Here is an 18,966-nt window from a genome sequence, read left to right as displayed (position 1 = left end):
TCTAAATAAACTTCAATTGGATTATCTTATAATGTCACTAACAAAAACAATGTTACAAGTAGTGGAGAATTTATCATTCATTCCTACAACAAACTTGGTAGAAACAAAGCATGCCAATTGGTTAGCAGGTGAGGGCAATAAAGAGATGTTGAGCCTATATGATGAATGCAGGTCCAATATATCCAATTCCTTACTTTAAAGTAAAAAATGCTAGCTTTTATCTCTTGGACAGATATCAAGGGGGCTACAACATCTATAAAAATGCTGGCTCATCGAGCAGAATAAGAGCGAGCACCTATACCAACAGATATTGTAAGAGAAGTTGAGGATCACACTAGAGAGGACTCCTCTCTATCAACATCCATTGTTGAATGGGATAATGCTACAATATTTGGGAAGCAAAAAAAACAGAGCATGTCAATTATGAGGAAGAAAATTCTTCACATCATTGCACTATACTATCATTAAGTATACAAAAAATTTCCCACATTGTCTTATGTATGTCGACCTCCTCTACCAATAGTCCCTCATCATATTCATTGCATTGTTGAGTGGCCACTCTGCTAGCTGCTTGCATATCTCTTCAATTGAGTGCAACATTCTACGTCAGTAGGTGTCAAGGATGGTTGAGGGCTCAAGCCAAAAAGTGAAAAAAGAGCATAAAAAGTACCGGTATAGGGGCCACAATAACGTCTTTTTTGGGGATCAAAAATTGGGATAATGAAACCAAATAGTGCTTAGGGAAGAGGCTGAAAGACCCAATTCATGTGGTTCTACAATGACAATGTGGATCACACATGGCATATTTTCAACACAATCACATAGTGTCCAGCTAGATTACGAAGCATATGACATGTAGAAAAGGGGAAAAAATTAATAACTAGTGAATTGATGAATTTGGAGGTTGCAAGACACATAATGAAGAAGAATGTAGTGCTAGAATCACACAAATGAGTGTTATTGACTAGGTATCTTAATTGCATCCTCAAAGCAAATAGACTCTGCAATTATGATGGAAGCTCAAATTGTACTTCATAATGTTGTTAAGGCCAACATGCATGAATAGTTTGTGGTTGGTACAACCACTTCATAGGTCTCATACAAGTTCTATGAACTTCTCATAGCAAGTATTCCAATGTGTTCATGTGGAGACTTTGCATATTGAATAGCACAAAGCAAACCATACATGGCTTGAAAGTATATTTTCTTTTCTCTTACTTCACTAAGAGAGTACAACATTGAGAGAGAGAGAGAGAGAGAGAGAGAGAGAGAGAGAGAGAGAGAGAGAGAGAGAGAGAGAGAGAGAGAGACATAGCGAGAGAGGAATGGAGAGCTGAATTGTTGTCTATTGATAGAGAGAAGGGAAGAGAGATAGAGAGAATACTTCTTGATGTGTGCATAATTGATGTGAGCTAATAGAGATATAGAGAGTGAGAGGGAGGGATAAGGTAGAGAGAAAGAGAGTGAAAGAAGCCCTATTTACACACTTTGAACCCTAATCATTATCCCATATCCATGAGCCACATTTGTAACCACCTCTTGCATTTAGTTTAACAAGATTATAATCTACGAGATTGTTTAAGCATCTCTATTATCCCAATAACAGAGGTGGAGAGAGAGAGAGATGGAGAGAGGTTTAGAGAGAGAAAGATTGAGAGAGAGTCAAAGAAATAGAAGGATGGAGAGTTGAACTTAGGCTAGAGAGAGAGAGAGATGGATAACATAAAAAAAAGTTCCCTCCCAAAAGCTTGCTCTAATTGCTTCCCAAGTGAGCCTTTATGCTAAAATACAAATTTAGAGAGAAATCCAAGAAAAGATCACTTCAAAGCTTCCTCAAAAAGGTCGCTCTATTCCAATTCCCTATTTGGTCATCATGTATGTTCTCAATGGTATTGCTTATGCATATCCATTGACGGATTCTCAAAGATAGTTCATAGATTGAGCCTTATACTCATAGGGACAGTCATACAGGTCCTTTTGACACAATAGAACTATGAGCATCTTTGGCAGTGACAACCATTACACTTCAAGTAGGAGTTTGGATGCATATGGTTTTTGTGTGAATAGAACTTGAGAGTGCTTGTGCTCTATTGAGAGCATTTTAGTCCTTGGGGGAAGCTAGCTCTACGATTTTTCTTGCATACTTATTGACACTTGTTTGAGTGCATGCCTTGCACTTAACAGTGCTTGTTATAGTTCATGTATATTGTGTTGCAGATACTACCTCTTTACACCCTTGTGGAGCTAATTTTTGGCTTGTTTTGGCAACCTCAATTGTTTCTAAGACTCAATCCAAAAGAGCCTTTTCTGAGACAACATTTGCATAGCCTTTTGTGACGGTTGTTGCGTGAGGTTTCTTGAAACCGAGCACTAGGGGCGGGTTACCCAGTGCATGGTGGATTAGGTTGCTGGAGATCCCCATTTTTCACCTCACCATAGGACATGTATAGATGGGTATAGGTGCTTTGATACCAAGTTGGAAATCTTTCAACAATTTCTTTTAGTATATGCCACTTTTATGCCTTGTCAGCACTTTGTTTATAGTCTACGTGTTGATTTGTTGAGTTATTCTTGAGATTTTGATCTTTGTATAGTAGATACTCTATCATATTTTTCCACGAGTCCTCTAGTTTGTGTATAACACTCTTTTGCATTAACATTGGAGTGATTTCGAGGTGAGATTTTGATCTCTGAATAAAGGAGATTTTGCTAAAACTTTTGCAAGAAATTTTTCATAAGTTCTTAGCGTTACTCTCTTGCAATTAGCTCTTGTCAGTATGGCTGGATCTTTTGAGAAAGAAGATTACCACATTAAGAAGTTTAATGGCACCGATTTCACCATATGGAAGCAAAGAATTCTTGATGTGCTAATTAAAAAAGGACTTGCATCGCCATTGAAAGAGCACAAAGAGGGTTTGTACACTAATGATCAATGAGACTTGTGCCATAAAATCTATTAGGTTGCATCTTGTTGATTCTATATTCTTCACAATTATGAACAAGACTAATGCTAAAGAACTATAGGAGTCTTTATGCTCAACATGGGATGGTAAGTGTGTATCAAACAAAGTGTTTCTAATGAAGAAACTTATGCATCTTAACATGAAAGATGGTAGCAATGTAAACTAACAAATGAACAAGCTTAACGGTGTGTTTACTCAGTTGACATCAAAGGGGCTTAATCTTGATGATGAAATAAAAGCCATTTTCTTTCTATGTTCTTTGCCTACATCATGGGACACAATTTATACTACCATTAGTAACTCCGCTCCTAAGGTCAAGCTTGTTTTCAATGATGTTACCAATGCTTTGCCCACAAAAAATATTGGAAGTTAGTCTCTTGACCCTAGTGGGCATGCAGCATATATGGAAAGCGGAAGTAACCAGAGGAACAATCACAGATAGAGAGGTCATAGTTGTAGTCGCAATCATTCTCAGGATCACAAGAATACATGTAGCAAGTCATGGACATGACACAAGGAACATTGAATGCTACCATTTTCACAAGAAAGGACACAAGACAAAGGATTTCCATTTGGTAAAGAGAGGAAGGGTAAAACCATTGTCATAATTTATGCACCTCCTAAGAGCAGTGTGAAGATAGAGGAGCTAAATTTTGTTGAGTCTCTACATGTTGATGTTCTTCACATGCCGCAAATGTCAGATGTACTAGTCTTCACTTTTGATATGATTCCAAAGGTATTGTTAGCTTTCAAAAAATGCTATGCACATAATTGGATTATTGACTCACGTATCGGTTTTCATGTTACTTCTCACAAGGAGTGGTTCTCTAGTTATGCTCCTACACACACACACACACACAGAGAGAGAGAGATTGAGATTATAGACACAATGATAGGACTCAAAGTGAAATTGATTCATTGAAACTAGCCTCTGATGTAGGCTTGGTTCTTTACAATCATTGGCTAGATGGGTTTCATCCTCTTGCTATTGGACCATGTCAACATTTATCTTTTCCTAGGTGGCTAGAGGGTTTTCCCACATAGTGCCACAAGTTGGGCTTACCCAAGTTACACAGACCATGCCATGAATGTTAAAAAACCATGGGGGAACGGTAGTTGGTGGTAGAGTCACAAGGGGCTATCATAGCTCAAAATGCATTTGAGAAGTGGGATTTGGATGCTATTGGTCCACTTTCCCAAATCAGCAAAGCAGTGGAGAGGGGGAAAGGGAAACACACCCAAAACACAACACAATGCCTCGCTATAGCCCAGGGTATACACATCGCCCCAATCCACTAGAGTCACCTTCAAAAATTGACACTATCCCCAAGCAAACCACTACTTGCACACGACCATACGCACACATGCATTGCAGCACACCAAACAATCTCAATCATCTCGATTTGCTCAATTTGTAGACTTTCACATGGACATAGCCTCTCTCTATCTCTCTTTGCACAGCCAAATTTGGGGAGGCACACACACCTGGAAACACATGCACACAAGCAGAGAATATAAGGGGGAAGGGGGGTTCGATGCAAGAAGTTAGCAATGATGGCCTCTCTTCATTCAACACAACCATTTGCAATGAACTCCACGTTGACACAACCCTCACCAACGTACTCGACTCCAATGATCACCTTGGAAAAAAAGCCTCTCAAGTGGCCAAAAAGCTCCTCAAAAATGTGTGAGAACCTCCCTTTATAGGGTTTCATTTGCTCACCTAGGCAACTAAATCCTTCTTTGGAAATTTTTTTACATTGCCCACAAGTGGCACTCCCAATTTAGTAAGCATTGCATGATAGTGACAGCTAGCCAACTTCCCATCTCCATCTTACACATTTGCATGAACCACCTCTTGGCCTTGATCTCCCTCTCTCTCAGCCTTTGAACCCTCTTGCTATTGGACCATGTCAACATTTATCTCTTCGTAGGTGGCTAGAGGGCTTTCCCACATGGTGCCACAAGTTGGGCTTACCCTTACAATCACCCCCTTAAGCCAAACACAGATTTACATGCTAATTGTTGTTTATAGTTTGGACGAATTTCTCCCCCACACAAATTTGCAACAGGTTGTTTTTTTGTTGTTATTTTCTTCATCTTCATGTTGTTGTCTTCTTCTTTATCTTCATGTATATGTCATTGTTGTGCTTTGGTTCTTTGATTTTTGTTGGTCTGGTTTGTTGAGAGTGCAACCTTCTTGACCAGTGGTGCAAAGCACACATACATAGCAAATGTGGTGCACATATTTTGTGTGTTCATGTTTATGGGTGGTCTTACCATATACATGATGTATAGGTAGTGTCTAAAACCCACTTTCATATTTGTAGTGCCTCTATGTGTGTATCAATGGTACAATATGTGTTTGTCCATGTGTGTTTTTCTTTCATGCACATATATTTCATACAATTTAATCATGGCATACAATTCCATTTGAGATTTGTTTGATCTTTGGGTCATTGCTCCAAGAATGTGGGGTTTCTAGAGAGTGTGAGACAAGCTTCAAGTGAGTAAATTTGTCAATGGACTCATAACTCACAATAGAACAGTTGAATATATACAACAAATTGTTGAATGCCAAGAATGGCCTGCATGTTGTCACGAGCACACCAAGGAGCAGAAAAACACATCTTATTAGATATTTGACATATGAGTACGTCACACGAAACATGAGTGTCATACTTACTGCATCGACCGGAGCTGCAGCAACAAGACTTAGCAGCATTGCATCTACATTCCATTATCAGTTCAAGATACCAACAAGGAATCAACAGTATCCCCTCTCTATTCACGAGACCGATGAGCAATATTTGGACATAAAAGAGGCAGATATTATAATCATAGACGAGCTATCTATGTTAACACGGACCACTTTTGACCTTGTTATAAGACAAATTGTCAACGTAACAAGCAGTACATTGACAGACCCCTTCAACAACAAATGTGTTCTCTTGCTTGGTAACCTTGCACAGTTGCCCTCAATTTGTAATCACGCACGAGAGCTTTGTGATGCATGCCATATCACAAGCTCGATGCACTGGCTGCATACAACTTTCTACAAGATGTCATGCTCCATACGACATGCAACGGACCCTGAACTTCTTCAATTCTTGACCATTATTTGTGAAAGACGACCAACCATAGATGAGATCAATTGTACCTTGGGTGCATGCATTATAGATGAAACACATGTGCATGACTACATCAACAACTCCACTACAATAATTTGCACTCATAGATTAGACGTTCAACACTACAACAACCTTGCCTTGAATAAGTTGTACAATCAAACTGACATTACAAAAGTTGACTTGAAGACGATCGCAGGTAACATAAATGTACTTCAGCAATGGCTCCTAGACCCTAAGTTCAACGAGATGGATTCGATCGCAATTGGGGCTCGTTGCATGATCACTGAAAACATCGACTTAACAATCGGTGTGCAACAAATGGTGCAACATGTGCTATTGATGCCATAACACATAACACCGAAGGTCAACTTATATGTATCGTTGTTCTCATTCATTATATCGAGAAAAAGATGTCACTTTGTCAAATATACACAAAACTCATTAGGAAAGTTTTGGTGGCTAGTTGATCATGTATTCTAATTGTTCACAAATTTTTCATATGACTTTGTTTTGCAACACCTGTGTAACAAATAATCTATAAGTATATAACTGATGTCTCAAGAGTTCTTCCATGTTGATCTTTCGAAACTATCATTAACTTACACAGCACTCTTTATAGCATTCTCTTGCGCTCTAATTGTGTCTCAATTCTTATGACCACTTTCTCAGTGGTTCTGCACAATTCTACTATTGATTTTTTCAGTATGAACTCTAATCATGTCACCATTCCAGGAAACAAAGATAACCAAGAGTACAAAATGAGCAATTCAAAGGTATACTGCTCTATAAAACATATCACATTAGGTTTCTTCAATGCACACAAAATACTGATCACATTTGTATAACCTTGCAGAGACTTGTTACCCTTTTCAAGCAAAACATTGCCTCAAAGAAAAACCCCCAAATTGAACCACGTCAATATCCAACTGAGAGGCAAATGCACCTGCTTAACCTTGTAGGTTTCCGCCCAGACGCTTAGATCAAGGGTTTTGCTATGCAGAGTTGGGATTGTTAAAAGACAGATCCATAAAACAGCTCGAACAAAATAAGAGCATGGGTATCAAGAGAGCAACATGTTAGTTCTATACACACATCAACATGAGTGTAATTTTATCTTTTTTTTCTTCTTCTCATTGCTTTGCTATCTACAATAAACAATAAAAACATGCTTTTTTACAAGATATTTTTTTTTTTGTTTACCCCTTCTAATACTCCTTTTTTCTAGGTCTAATGAAAGAGATCATTTACAAACTATCTATAGATATTGACATGCCCGAGGATCTCATGACAGTCGAGGATGGTAATCGTTTGCTTCGATTGAAGACACCAATAAAGCCCTACATTCTTGAGATGTTGCACTATGGCTACGATGTCGCGCTTGAGGACCCGTTAGATACAATGAACAATGACGCAAGTGAGATCTTTGCAAGCTTAAAGGGACAATGCAATGACGAGCCACCATCAATTACAGAGCAAAAGCTGACATGGCAAAACAACAAGGATGTTTACAAAGCACGATTTGGAAGTTCTGATCCGTACGCTTTCATCAACATCGACAACCCACCCATAGGTCACACCACCTTGAAAAAAATTTAACAAATATCTCACTCGAATATATATTCTAATATCCTCAAGTTCTAGCATGCAATCTTGCACTAATCCTATTTCTTTTTTCTTGCTTTTGCTGTGCAGAACAGGACAACAAGACTCAAGTTCTGCTGCTCGAGCACGACAATCAACCGAGCAAAAAACAACGGACATTGAATACACCATCTACTCCATCACTAGCCGCCAAAACGGACGAAAGTACATAGGTGTCACAAAAAATTTCACAAGACGAAAGGCAGAGCACACTCGATAACCACCTTCAAAAATGCGATCCGACGTTCTTCGCTACCAGCCATTCGAAGAAAACTTTATTTTTGAGATACTTTCCATCTCCAAGAATTTACATGTAGCACGTATACTAGAAAAAACATTCATCAGTAGACATAGTAGTACAAGTTCATTTAGATATAATGTTGTGCAAGCTCATCCCCTCACTGCAAGAAATGCATGTTTTTGAAACAAAAAAGAAAGACCTAAATTATCCTTGCCACTGTTGTACATGTCTCATTGAAATCTGATGTTCTGTCTGCTGACACAACGTCCTATTTCTCTCTTTTTTCTCAATTATTGTGCACAAAACCATTTCCAAAATTCCTATCAAATAGTCTGGTTCACTCATTGTTAAAAAACTCATATCAATCTCTATTGCTTCACATTTAAAACAATTTTGTATCCTCTCATTTAAAAGAAAAACATAACATCAATTTCTCTCTCTTTCCTCAATTATTGTTTTCATAACACATTTGCAAAATTCACATCAACTATATTGGCTTTTTCATTATTAAAATACTCATATCAATCTCCATTATTTCATTTTTAAAACAACTTTGCATCCTCTCGTAATAATAAATGAAATAAATAATTTTACAATCATCCTAAAATCTCTATTGATTGAAGCACTAAATTCTGTCTCTTCTAGAAAAAAAATAGCATTTCTCAAATGTATATATCTCTTTCATACAGTGTCGCCATTGCCAGATTAGTCATGCTTCTGTTTCATTCAGTGCACGATGTTAAATGTCAATTTGCATAATACAGCAAGGCCCACCAAGCAAGACTAGTTCTCTTTTCCAAAAGTTGACGTGCACTCTCTCTCTCTCTCTCATCAAATAGAACTGCAGTCTAACTCATGCATGTCTGGCCTTTGGGAATGCATGGCTTGCAAGCACCGGCTGTTGTAATGTCCTTTCTCATGGTACTTGACCCTCCAAGATCAATTGGGCTTGACTCCTCCCTCACGGATCCAACTTATGCTCGATTCAGAATGGGTTGGGGCACCGGAGGTGAGGTCGTTCGCCAATCTGGGAGCAAGATGTGAGGGGGGAGATGTAATGAGCTGAGGGAGACAAGAGGGGGGGGACGCAACAAAAGCGACAAGCCAGGATAACCTTAGGAGAGATAGCATGAAATTTTATTCAGGTATTGAATTGAATATTCTTAAGATAGAGCCAGTAGGTTCCCCCAATCTCATTAAGTGTGTGGCCATGATCTTGGAAATGGTGGAATTAACAAGATTCTGTTGAGGTTCTCTCAAGTTGTAGACTTAGTTACATGGCAATTCAATCTTTTTCATGCAACACACACACATGGAGCTTTGGCACTCTCTCTCTCTCTCTCTCTCTCTCTCTCTCTCTCTCTCTCTCTCTCTCTCTCTATCTATCTATCTCTATCTCTCTCATGCCAATGGGAGAGGAGAGGGAACATAGGTGTTGTATGTCTACGGGGAGAAACCATGGGTGCAGGATAGGATAGGGAGGACGCAAGGGCAAAGAGTCTCTCTCTCTCTCTCTCTCTCTCTCTCTCTCTCTCTCTCTCTCTCTCTCTCTCTCTCTTTCTCTCTCTCTCTCTCTCTCTCTCTCTCTCTCTCTCTCTCTCCCCTTCCTGCATGAAATGATGCTTGATGCTGAGAACCTCTCTCTCTTGTTTTGATTACAAGGGCCCAAGGGGGAGAAGAGACTCCCATCAAGGGGCGGCTCTGGCGACCAAGGCAAGGACATGCGAGGTCCGAGTGGCAAGTGGTGGAGTCATGAGAGGGATCAAGGAATTTAAAAAATGGTTTTCTTTAAAGGTTGAGCTAGTATGGTATGTGGCCACGATTTCAAAAATTCCTTATTAGTATGAATCTGTTGAGATACTTTTATGCCACATCTTTTTCTTGCAAACTCTGGAGATCAATAAAATTAACGATGCAGCATTGTAGTCCACGTTTGTTAAACTAGGAGTTGGCATGTCTCTCTTAGCAGGCGCCAACCATCGAAGTCTCTCTTTCAAGATCTCTCACATGCGCGGTTAAACCAAGAGGATGCAGAGGTTTCTCTCTCCCTCAGGATTCAAGAAGCAGGTTGCCTCACTCGCTTGTGCAATCATAAGGCACACTTGTGTCCGCAAGTGTGTGGTGAGAGGCTATCACAGGAATCTCTCTCTCTCTCTCTCAGTAATCTAGACTGATGTTGTGAAGGAGACCACGAGTCTGTAGGCAGAGTTTGCCAACCAGTGCGTGCTATCACAATGAGCCACAGAGTGCACAGCCATAGGTAGTAGAGGATGGAGCACATGCAAGGGGAGAGGGGATGAGGGAATCTAACAAGGGTATCTTCGAGGGTATTGGATTTTCTTTAAAGTGATTGGAAAAGAAAAAATTTTGGCCCCTGCCCTGCCGTGCAACACCTCCCCCCCTCCTTTGTCGCCATTCTCTCCACCTCGGGATATGACGTACACATTCCATGCACTTTTCATTTCCTTTGGAAGGAAATCATCTGGTGAGATTCCAACTAAAAAATGTTTCTAGAATCGTAAATACATACGAATCGTAGATACATGCTTGATCTGTGGTCCACGTAAAGGGAAAGGAAAACTACTCTTTCAAAAAAGAACTAAAAGGAAAACGTGCATTTCAACCAAAAAAGGGAGCTTCAAACTTACATTCTTATTGGTTAAACTTGCTTTTTTTTTGGTGCAATACTCACAACGATGAGTGAATTGCATTATCAAACCAAAAAATACCATTTCTTGCCATGCTCGTGCCGAGCCATGACATCTTCAACATGCCATAGTTACATCAGTTGACATGGGCACCACCCCACAATAGAAAGGGGGCCCACTCCCTTACCCAAGCAAACCAGCTAGTTCCACTCATCAATGTTCACATGTTTTCCCATGGCTATAATCGCACCCTTGCTTTCATGTATTATCTCTGCGAACTTAGTTGTGTCCATGGCATCACGAAGAACTGACAGTTTCTAGCCTTCCAAACATGTTTGAAGTAACAAAATCTAACAATTTTTGTTACGATAAGGAGCACTTGGATCTTAAACACCTTCCCTCCCAGAAAGAGAACATTCTTAAAAAATCCTATCTTCGAGGTCCTTTAAACCCATTTGTAGATATTCCTTGCAAGGCTCTGGATTGCGAGTATCTGTCTGAACCATTCCCCTCGAACAAGTCTTCATTGTAGTCGATAGGGCTCCCCATAGTACCTTCCATAGAAAGACTTTCATTGCGCGTGGCCATTGTGGGCACTAGATGTTCTTCACGACTGCCTTCCATCTAGGCTTTGGCCAATGCTTGCCAACCTACTCTTAAAATCACTATCTTTTAGAAGCTTGTTCCCTCCCTAAATTTCACCCATAATATCACTAACTAATTGAAAAAAGACACATGAATACATATTAAGAATTTGGGAGAATCGGCTCAGAGAGTTGTGGAGCTAGCGCTAGAGGTGCTAGTAGGGGGGGGGGGGGGGGGGGGGGGGGGGGGGGGGGGTGGCCGAGGTCTTGCAACAAGCAATTCACGGGCGATCGTCGGCTTTGTCCATAGGTTTTGTAGTCGGTTGTTAGCTTCGCTTCTTGAATTTTCCTAGGTGTTGGCGGATATGCCGCGAGCAGACGCTAGCATAACAAGAACTAAATCAACATACAAAAATGTCGGCCAAAGGACGTAGCTCAACCCACAGGCGCGTGGAAGCAAATAGATGGTTGTCAAACACCTACTTGACCTTCTAAGGACAATCACTACTCGAGGAAATCAAACCCAGAAATCCTATGTGCTTGTGAATGCAATAAAACCTACAATGCTAATCACGCTATCTAAATCAAGATCTTCTCAACATGCATTATCCCTATGTGAAGCTCTTCTCACCGTGATTCTACTAATTTATAGAAATCTCAAAATAGACACACAATTTGCAAGATAATTCACTCCAAAGCTCGTGGAGGCTCGCCTCGCGACAGAACCAAAAACTCACAAGCTTGGCGTTGGTGCATAGCTCTCACCGTTGCTAACTCACTGGTGGTGTCTCCATTGCAACGGCTACTCCGTAACACGTGCAAAGAAGAGATAAGACATCTCTCTCTCTCTCTCTCTCAGTCACACATTCATGACACATAGTAAACACAATAGATTGATTAAAAAGTCTCTTCAGGGTTACAAAATTTTGACTTTTATACATTCCTCTCGAGAGGCACATTCCCACATATCTATCAAAAGTAAATACTACAAAAAATGGGTGATTCTTCTCAATGTTCCTCCACTTAACACTCCCCCCCTCCGCATCCATGTCATCCCAAACATGACTAGTCCATGTGTTGGGTGGGCTCAATAGAATCCCGGTGGCTTGATCGTCTTCAAGTAAGATTTATATCTGATTTTTTTGATGCTCACCTGGAGTCCAAAGATCTTGCTATCATATGTGAAAAATTCTGTGTAGAATGTAGATCCGTTGTGCGGTGAGTGCAAGAGAGGGAAGGAGAGAAGGGGAAGGGGATGAGGAGCATACACAGGATGTGGTGGAGCTTGTGAGAAGAACCCTTTTCACTCTTCTTATTTTCTATATAAGCAAGAATGTAATGGGCGGGTTGCCGACCACACCGACCACGGGGCCTGAAACTTAACAAGCTGCCACTTGGATGCCAACGTGGCCCAAGTGGCTAAAGAATGTAGGGGCTATTATGTACAACTATACAAATGTGAAGCATGACTGTAGCTTCACCCTATGCCCATCATCTCTATGCAATGTGCAAGCCGCTCTGAGGTTAAGCTCTTAGTTAGAGCATCCACTGGGTTTTCATCCGTGTGAACTTTGTCTAGCTCAATGACTTTGCTAGCCAAAATAACCTGTACCACATAATACTTAACCTCTATGTGTTTTGATTTGGAATGAAACATGGGATTCTTTGCTAACGTAATCGCACTTTGAGTGTCGCAATGTAGCAGTGGAGTCTGGTGTATACCAAGGTCGCCCACTAGACGAGATAATCACACAGCTTCCTTACTCAAACTAGAATTGCAACTTACTCTACCTCACTGGTGGAAGACAAAGTGAATTTCTAGATACATGATCTCCAAGAAATTGCCGCTCCAGCAAACAAGAAAACATAGCCAGATGTGGATCGCCTAGTGTCCACACAACCCGCATAATGGATGCATCACTGTTCTTAAAGAGTAAGCACTTGCTAGCTAAGCCCTTGATCTATCTCAAGATGTGCTTCACTGCTTCCCAATGCTTTTTGCCTGGATTTTCCATAAACTTATTGACCATCCCACTACATATGCAACGTCTGGCCGTGTGCTAACCATGACAAACATAAGATTTCCAATTGCCAAGGAATATGGTGCCTTTGCCATCTCTGGCTTTTTAACATCCGATTTGGGATAATCATGTTTGCTAAGTTTTTTGTATGCTGCCATTGGGGTACTCAATGATTTCCCCCCTTGCATATTAAAATGTTGCAAGACCTTTTGAATATACTCTTCTTGCAAAAGTTCAAGTATACCACGTTTGCAATCTCTCTTGATACACATACCAAGAAAGTGATGTGCATCGCCCAAATATTTCATAGCAAACTGTTTGCTTAAGGCATCCTTGAGAAGTGCAATCTCACATTTTGACTTCCTGGCTATGAGCTTATGATCCACGTACAAAATCAGAATTATGAGAGAACCATCATTCAACCTCTTTGTGTACAAGCAATGATCCTCTTGGCTCTGTACATAACTCTGGGAGTGAATGTACTTATCGAACTTGCCATGTACCATTGCCGTGAGACTTGCTTTAATCCATACAAATATTTCTCGAGTCTACACACCAGTTCTGCCCATGTTGGCTTGTCAAGCTTTATTGCAAAACCTTCTGGTTGTTTCATGTAGACATCCTCTTCAAGATCCCCATGAAGAAACGTTGTCTTCACATCCGTTTGGACCAATCCCATGTCCTCAATGGCTACTAGACCAAGCATAAGATGCATGATGTAGTAATCTTGACCACTGGAGAAAAGATTTCATCGAAATCCACGCCTTTCGTTTGCTTGAACCCTTTAGCAACCAATCTAGCCTTATACTTAGGCTCCGGATCATCTGTGATATACTTCTTCTTGTACACCCATTTGCATGGCAATGCCTACTTACCCTTAGGTAGATTTGTCAATTCCCAAGTTTCCTTTGCTAAGATCAAGTTATACTCAGATTGCATAGCCTCTTTCCACTTCACGCTATCGTCCATTTCAATGGCCTCTTTGTAGCAAGTGGGCTCACTGCAGTCAGTGACTAGCAAGTCATCTAATCTTGGCTCAAAACACTCAGGTGCATGAGATGTATGAGTAGATCTCTGAAGTGCCTGACTACTAGATTCCACTCTCTCTGGAGCAACATGTGTGTCTGTACTGGTGGAAGGTGCATCACTAGCACGTCCAACATTCTATGTAACTGGCAGCGAGGAAACATCCTCAAACCGTACTCTGCGATACTCAATGTCTTTCATTGTCTTTCTATGCATCTTAGACTTGTTGAATATTACCTGTGAGCTGTATATAACCTTCTTTGATTCCGAGTGCCAGAGACGATATTCCATCTCTCCATCCACACCATATCCAATGAAGATGCACTTGTGTGATTTGGGGTCTAGCTTTTGTCTAAGCGCTGTTGGCACATGTGAGAATGCCTCACACCCAAATATATGTAACCTGTCATAATTGGGCTCGTTGCCTGTCCACATCTCCTGTAGAACTTTGTACTTTAGTGGTGTACTAGGTGACCAATTGATCAAGTAAGCAAACATAGTAACAGCTTCTCCCCAAAATTCTTGAGGTAAGTTGGCCGTAGACAACATAGAAGTGACCCGTTCTTGAATGGTTCTGTTCATTCTTTTAGTCACACCGTTTTGGGTAGGTGTGTAAGGCATGGTGAACTTCTTCCTAATGCCTTGTTTACTGCAAAGTCCTTTAACTCGGAGGATATGTACTCGCCTCCATTTTCACTGTGCAAAGCTTTAAGCTTTCTACCTTATTGGTTCTCTACCAATGCTAAGAACTTATGAAACCCACTAAATCCACTAAAGATGTCGCTCTTCTTCTTCAAGAGATAAACCCACACCTTTCTAGTAGAGTCATCTATGAATGTCAGGAAGTATAAAGCTCCCCTAGAGACTTGACTGGTATAGGTCCGCAAAAGTCGCTATGAACAAGATCTAGAGGACTCCCTAACTCCTTGTCCAAAGGCGTTGATGTCAACCTAGTCTGTTTGCCCATAGATGCAATGTTCACATAAAGAGAAGCTAGAGTAATCTAACACAGGGATATAACCAAAACAATATAAGACTTTCATTCCTTTTTGACTCATATGTCCTAGCCCGCTATGCCACAACTTTGTAGATGGAATCTCGGCTACACAAATAGAATTCTCTTTCACGGAAGAGACATCAAGTGAGTACAATGAGCCAGACTTCTAGCCTTTAATCATGACCAAATTTCCCTTCTTGATAATCCAAGAACCATGATCAAATATGGTAGTGTAACCCAAATTATCCAGTTGTCCAATTGACATCAACTCTTTGTCAATTTGGGTACATGTCTAACATTACGGAGCATAAACTCGGTGCCATTACACATAGAAAACTTGACGTTGTCCACACTGCATATATCAAGCTCATAAGAGTTTCCTAGCTTCATCGTGCCATGTGTGGTAGTGTATGTAGAAAACCACTCCTTGTGAGGAGTCACGTGGTAACTGGCACCTGAGTCCACAATTCAATTCTATGCATAACACTTGTCAAGAGCTAACAATGCATTAGGACTCAAATTTGATGTGAAAAGCAACACATCATTTGGCACATCAAAAACTATCTTAATGGCTGGAGACTTAGCCACATTAATCTCTTCAATTTTCACACTGCTTTTAGGTTTGTCAGATCTTGCTTATTCTTTGCCTTTATCACGCTGCATTGTGCGGCAATCTTTCTTCAAGTGTCCCTTTCTATGGCAATAGTAACACTCAACATTTGTCATGTCTTTGCTGCCACTCTTTCTATGACCTTGTTTGAGATACTGAGAACGACCGCGACTACGACCACACTGCATTTGCTTGTCACAATATCCACTAGCCACATACGCATCACCATGCCCACTTGCCTCAAGAGAGTGACTTTGAATCTCCTCAGTGAGAAACACACCAAAAACATCGTTGAAAACTAGCTTGCCACTAGGTGAAAAATTGCTTATGGTTGTGTTGAAGGTATTCCATGACGATGGTAGCGAACATAGCAAGAAAATGGCCTTCATTTCATCATTGACATTGAGACCTTTTGAAGTAAGCTGTGAATACATGTTGTTGAACTCGTTTAAGTGAGAATCAATATTGTTGCCTTCTTTCATGTTCATGCGCATATTTTCTTCATCAAGAAAACCTTGCTCGAGGCATTGTTGCCATCCCATGTTGCACGTAAAGCATCCCATAAATCTTTGGCATTGGTCTTATCCATTATGGTAAAGTAAATGCATTCACCAAGGTGCAGGTGAATAGTCACCATACATGCTCATTCAAGTCATCCCACTGATCATCAATGCACTGCATTCTTGTCTTTCATGCAAGGTGCTATCAAGCCTTTGTTGATCAAAACATCTTGCATACGCTTCCACCAAATAGCAAAGTTTGAACCATCAAACTTTTTGATGTAGTACTCTTCTCTTTGGAAGCACTACTTGCAACCATGATTGAAGAGAATGTATCCAAAAACTTTATGGAAAATTGCATGGGATAATTTTGACAGAGTTTCCCCTAGAATAGGAGCATAAACTCACACCAAAAGTAGTAAAATCACTGCCAGAGTCCATTTTATGCGTTCTTGGCACTTCTAATTTTGATGGTGTAATAACAATTAGAATTGCCAAGAATGCATAAAATGGACTCGCGAGAAAAATTCGGCAGAGTATCCTCTGTACGGGGAGCATACTCTCAAACCCGACAGACCAAAAGTAATGCATAAACTTCTTAAAAGAACGGTTGGGCATAAATTGATCAAAACCATTGTTGTGTGACCGCTAACTCGACGTCAAAAGCACAAAAAACCACCCAAATACATATCCTATGGCGAGGTTACCGTAAGAGGAGAACTCCAGCTACCTTGAATCACCGAAGGTATGACAACATTTGAGAATACCCCAACTCATAAAAAACCTCATGCTATCGACCCTCCAAAGGCTAAAGCAGACACAATAGGACTAGCCACAGTCCGAGTCTCGGAAAAAACTGGGAAAACTGCCAAAAAAGCCAAAAAATGGCTCCACACGTAGTACAATAAGCAGTGTCCACAACTCAACGTACATGAATGACCATGCTCAAACATGCAGCAAGATCTGTTGCATGTAATAAAAGTGATCCCTGCGGGGATATCTGCTCTCAAAAGAGCTCAATAGCACATGGCGTGCTAAACCAAACATGCACCTGTCAACACATCTGTCCACAGAGAAACTGCTATCAAAATGACTACCACAATTACTTGAAAAGCGATGTGTTCGTGTGTGTCTTGAAACCTGGAGAAATTGGTGTAGGTGGGCTCGAAAAACCCCTTGTGTACATGCATGTCCATGTAGAGATGTGCCCAATTTTCACCGTCGACGGAAATGTCTAGTCTAAAAGCCACCAAGAAATCATACCTAAAACCATGTCGAAAGTCCCGATCGGTGTGCTCGATGCTGATGCCGAGTGTCACTCCTCTATTTAGAGGCACCTCACATATCGCGTGGCAAGACAACCATCCGTAGGAACACTGGCGTCGGGGTCGGATGTCATAAATCCTTCCATGTAATGTGTGTTGCCAATGTTGATGTTGAAGAATCGTCGAGGTCCAGTGCCGAGGTGCAATAACTTTCAAAATCGGTGTTGGAACAACAAAACACCAATGTCGATGGTGAATTGTTGATTCCGAGGTGTCGAGGTCGAAGCGTAAATCCCCGCTTTCTCTCTCTCACTCTCTTCCTCTCTCTCAAGAACTCGAGAGTGTATGTGAGCCCGAGAATTGGGGTGCCAAGGAGTCAGGGGGTGTTCAAGGGCTTGTGGTGGGATTGAACCCTTGCACACAAGGAGTTACTTTCAAAAACATTCGAATCAATTTAAGTTACTATAGCTGTAGGACCATCTTTGACGAGTCAAAATAGTGTGTGTGTGTGTGTGTGTGTTGTGTGTGTGTGTGTGTGTGAGAGAGAGAGAGAGAGAGGAGAGAAGAGAAGAGAGAGAGAAGAGAGAGAGAGAGAGAGAGAGAGAGAGAGAGAGAGGAGAGAGAGAGAGAGAGAGAGAGAGAGAGCTTGCTCGGAGCCGACCTGCTGCCTCAACTCCTTTGCTATTGACTTTTTGATGCCTTCAACTGCCCGTTTTGTTGCTCCTTGATTACACACCAGCACTACCCGTTCTACAACTCCTCAATGATTGCAATGTTGCAACCAATCTTGCTTCCACTTGCTTGATTGCACTGTTGTCTGGCTGTTAATTACTTGCCTTTGAATGCTTTCCCAAGCTTGGATTCGATTCCTACTCAAGCTCATTCTCCTGTTATGCTCACTCGATTTGAGCTCGTGGCTTGATTTCATGCTGCTAATTTCCTTTACAGTACCCAATTTCACTTGTTTCAAGGCTTCAAGCCTTTGTTTTCCCCAATTTGCCTTCAATTTTGCGAGTCTTCTGCTTGTTGAAAGATTCCTCAATTACTCACAAGCTCTACCTGCTCATAATCTGCTATATTGATCCATGCAAATCTTACCAAGCTCCCCTTGCTCGGGGTCACTGCACACATGAATAGTTCGGGGCTTGGGATCCTACTCCTGGGCTCTAATACCACTTTTAGATCCACTGTGTGGTGAGTGCAAGTGAGGGAAGGAGAGAAGGGAAGGGGAGGAGGAGCATACACATGATGTGGTGGAGCTTGTGAGAAGAACCCTTCTCACTCTCCTTATTTTCTATATAAGCAAGAATGTAATGGGCAGGCAACCCGGCCACGGGCT

The 18,966-nt window shown here is 41.0% G+C and overlaps 1 protein-coding gene across 1 annotated transcript; it reads left to right on the top strand.

Annotated features, from left to right (window-relative positions):
* The first annotated feature begins 6,747 nt into the window (after window positions 1-6,747).
* LOC147453734 (uncharacterized) lies at window positions 6,748-7,955 on the top strand. Its single transcript, XM_086516966.1, has 4 exons — window positions 6,748-6,867; window positions 6,948-7,053; window positions 7,320-7,664; window positions 7,792-7,955. The coding sequence occupies exons 1-4, from the start codon at window positions 6,748-6,750 to the stop codon at window positions 7,953-7,955; spliced, it is 735 nt and encodes a 244-aa protein (XP_086373092.1).
* The last annotated feature ends 11,011 nt before the right edge of the window (window positions 7,956-18,966 follow it).

Source organism: Adiantum capillus-veneris, chromosome 7 (assembly GCF_014529385.1).
Source record: "Adiantum capillus-veneris isolate H3 chromosome 7, ASM1452938v2, whole genome shotgun sequence".
Taxonomy (NCBI): Eukaryota; Viridiplantae; Streptophyta; class Polypodiopsida; order Polypodiales; family Pteridaceae; genus Adiantum; species Adiantum capillus-veneris.
Note: the sequence above shows the minus strand (reverse complement) of the source record. Positions and strands in the feature narration are given on the sequence as shown.

What these genes read in the sequence shown, in the direction of transcription:
- LOC147453734 (XM_086516966.1), top strand. Translation starts at nt 6,748, where the DNA reads ATGACCACTTTCTCAGTGGTTCTGCACAATTCTACTATTGATTTTTTC. An exon ending in ACAAAATGAGCAATTCAAAG is followed by an intron (nt 6,868 to 6,947) that starts GTATACTGCTCT and finishes ATAACCTTGCAG; the next exon opens with AGACTTGTTACCCTTTTCAA. An exon ending in GCACCTGCTTAACCTTGTAG is followed by an intron (nt 7,054 to 7,319) that starts GTTTCCGCCCAG and finishes CCTTTTTTCTAG; the next exon opens with GTCTAATGAAAGAGATCATT.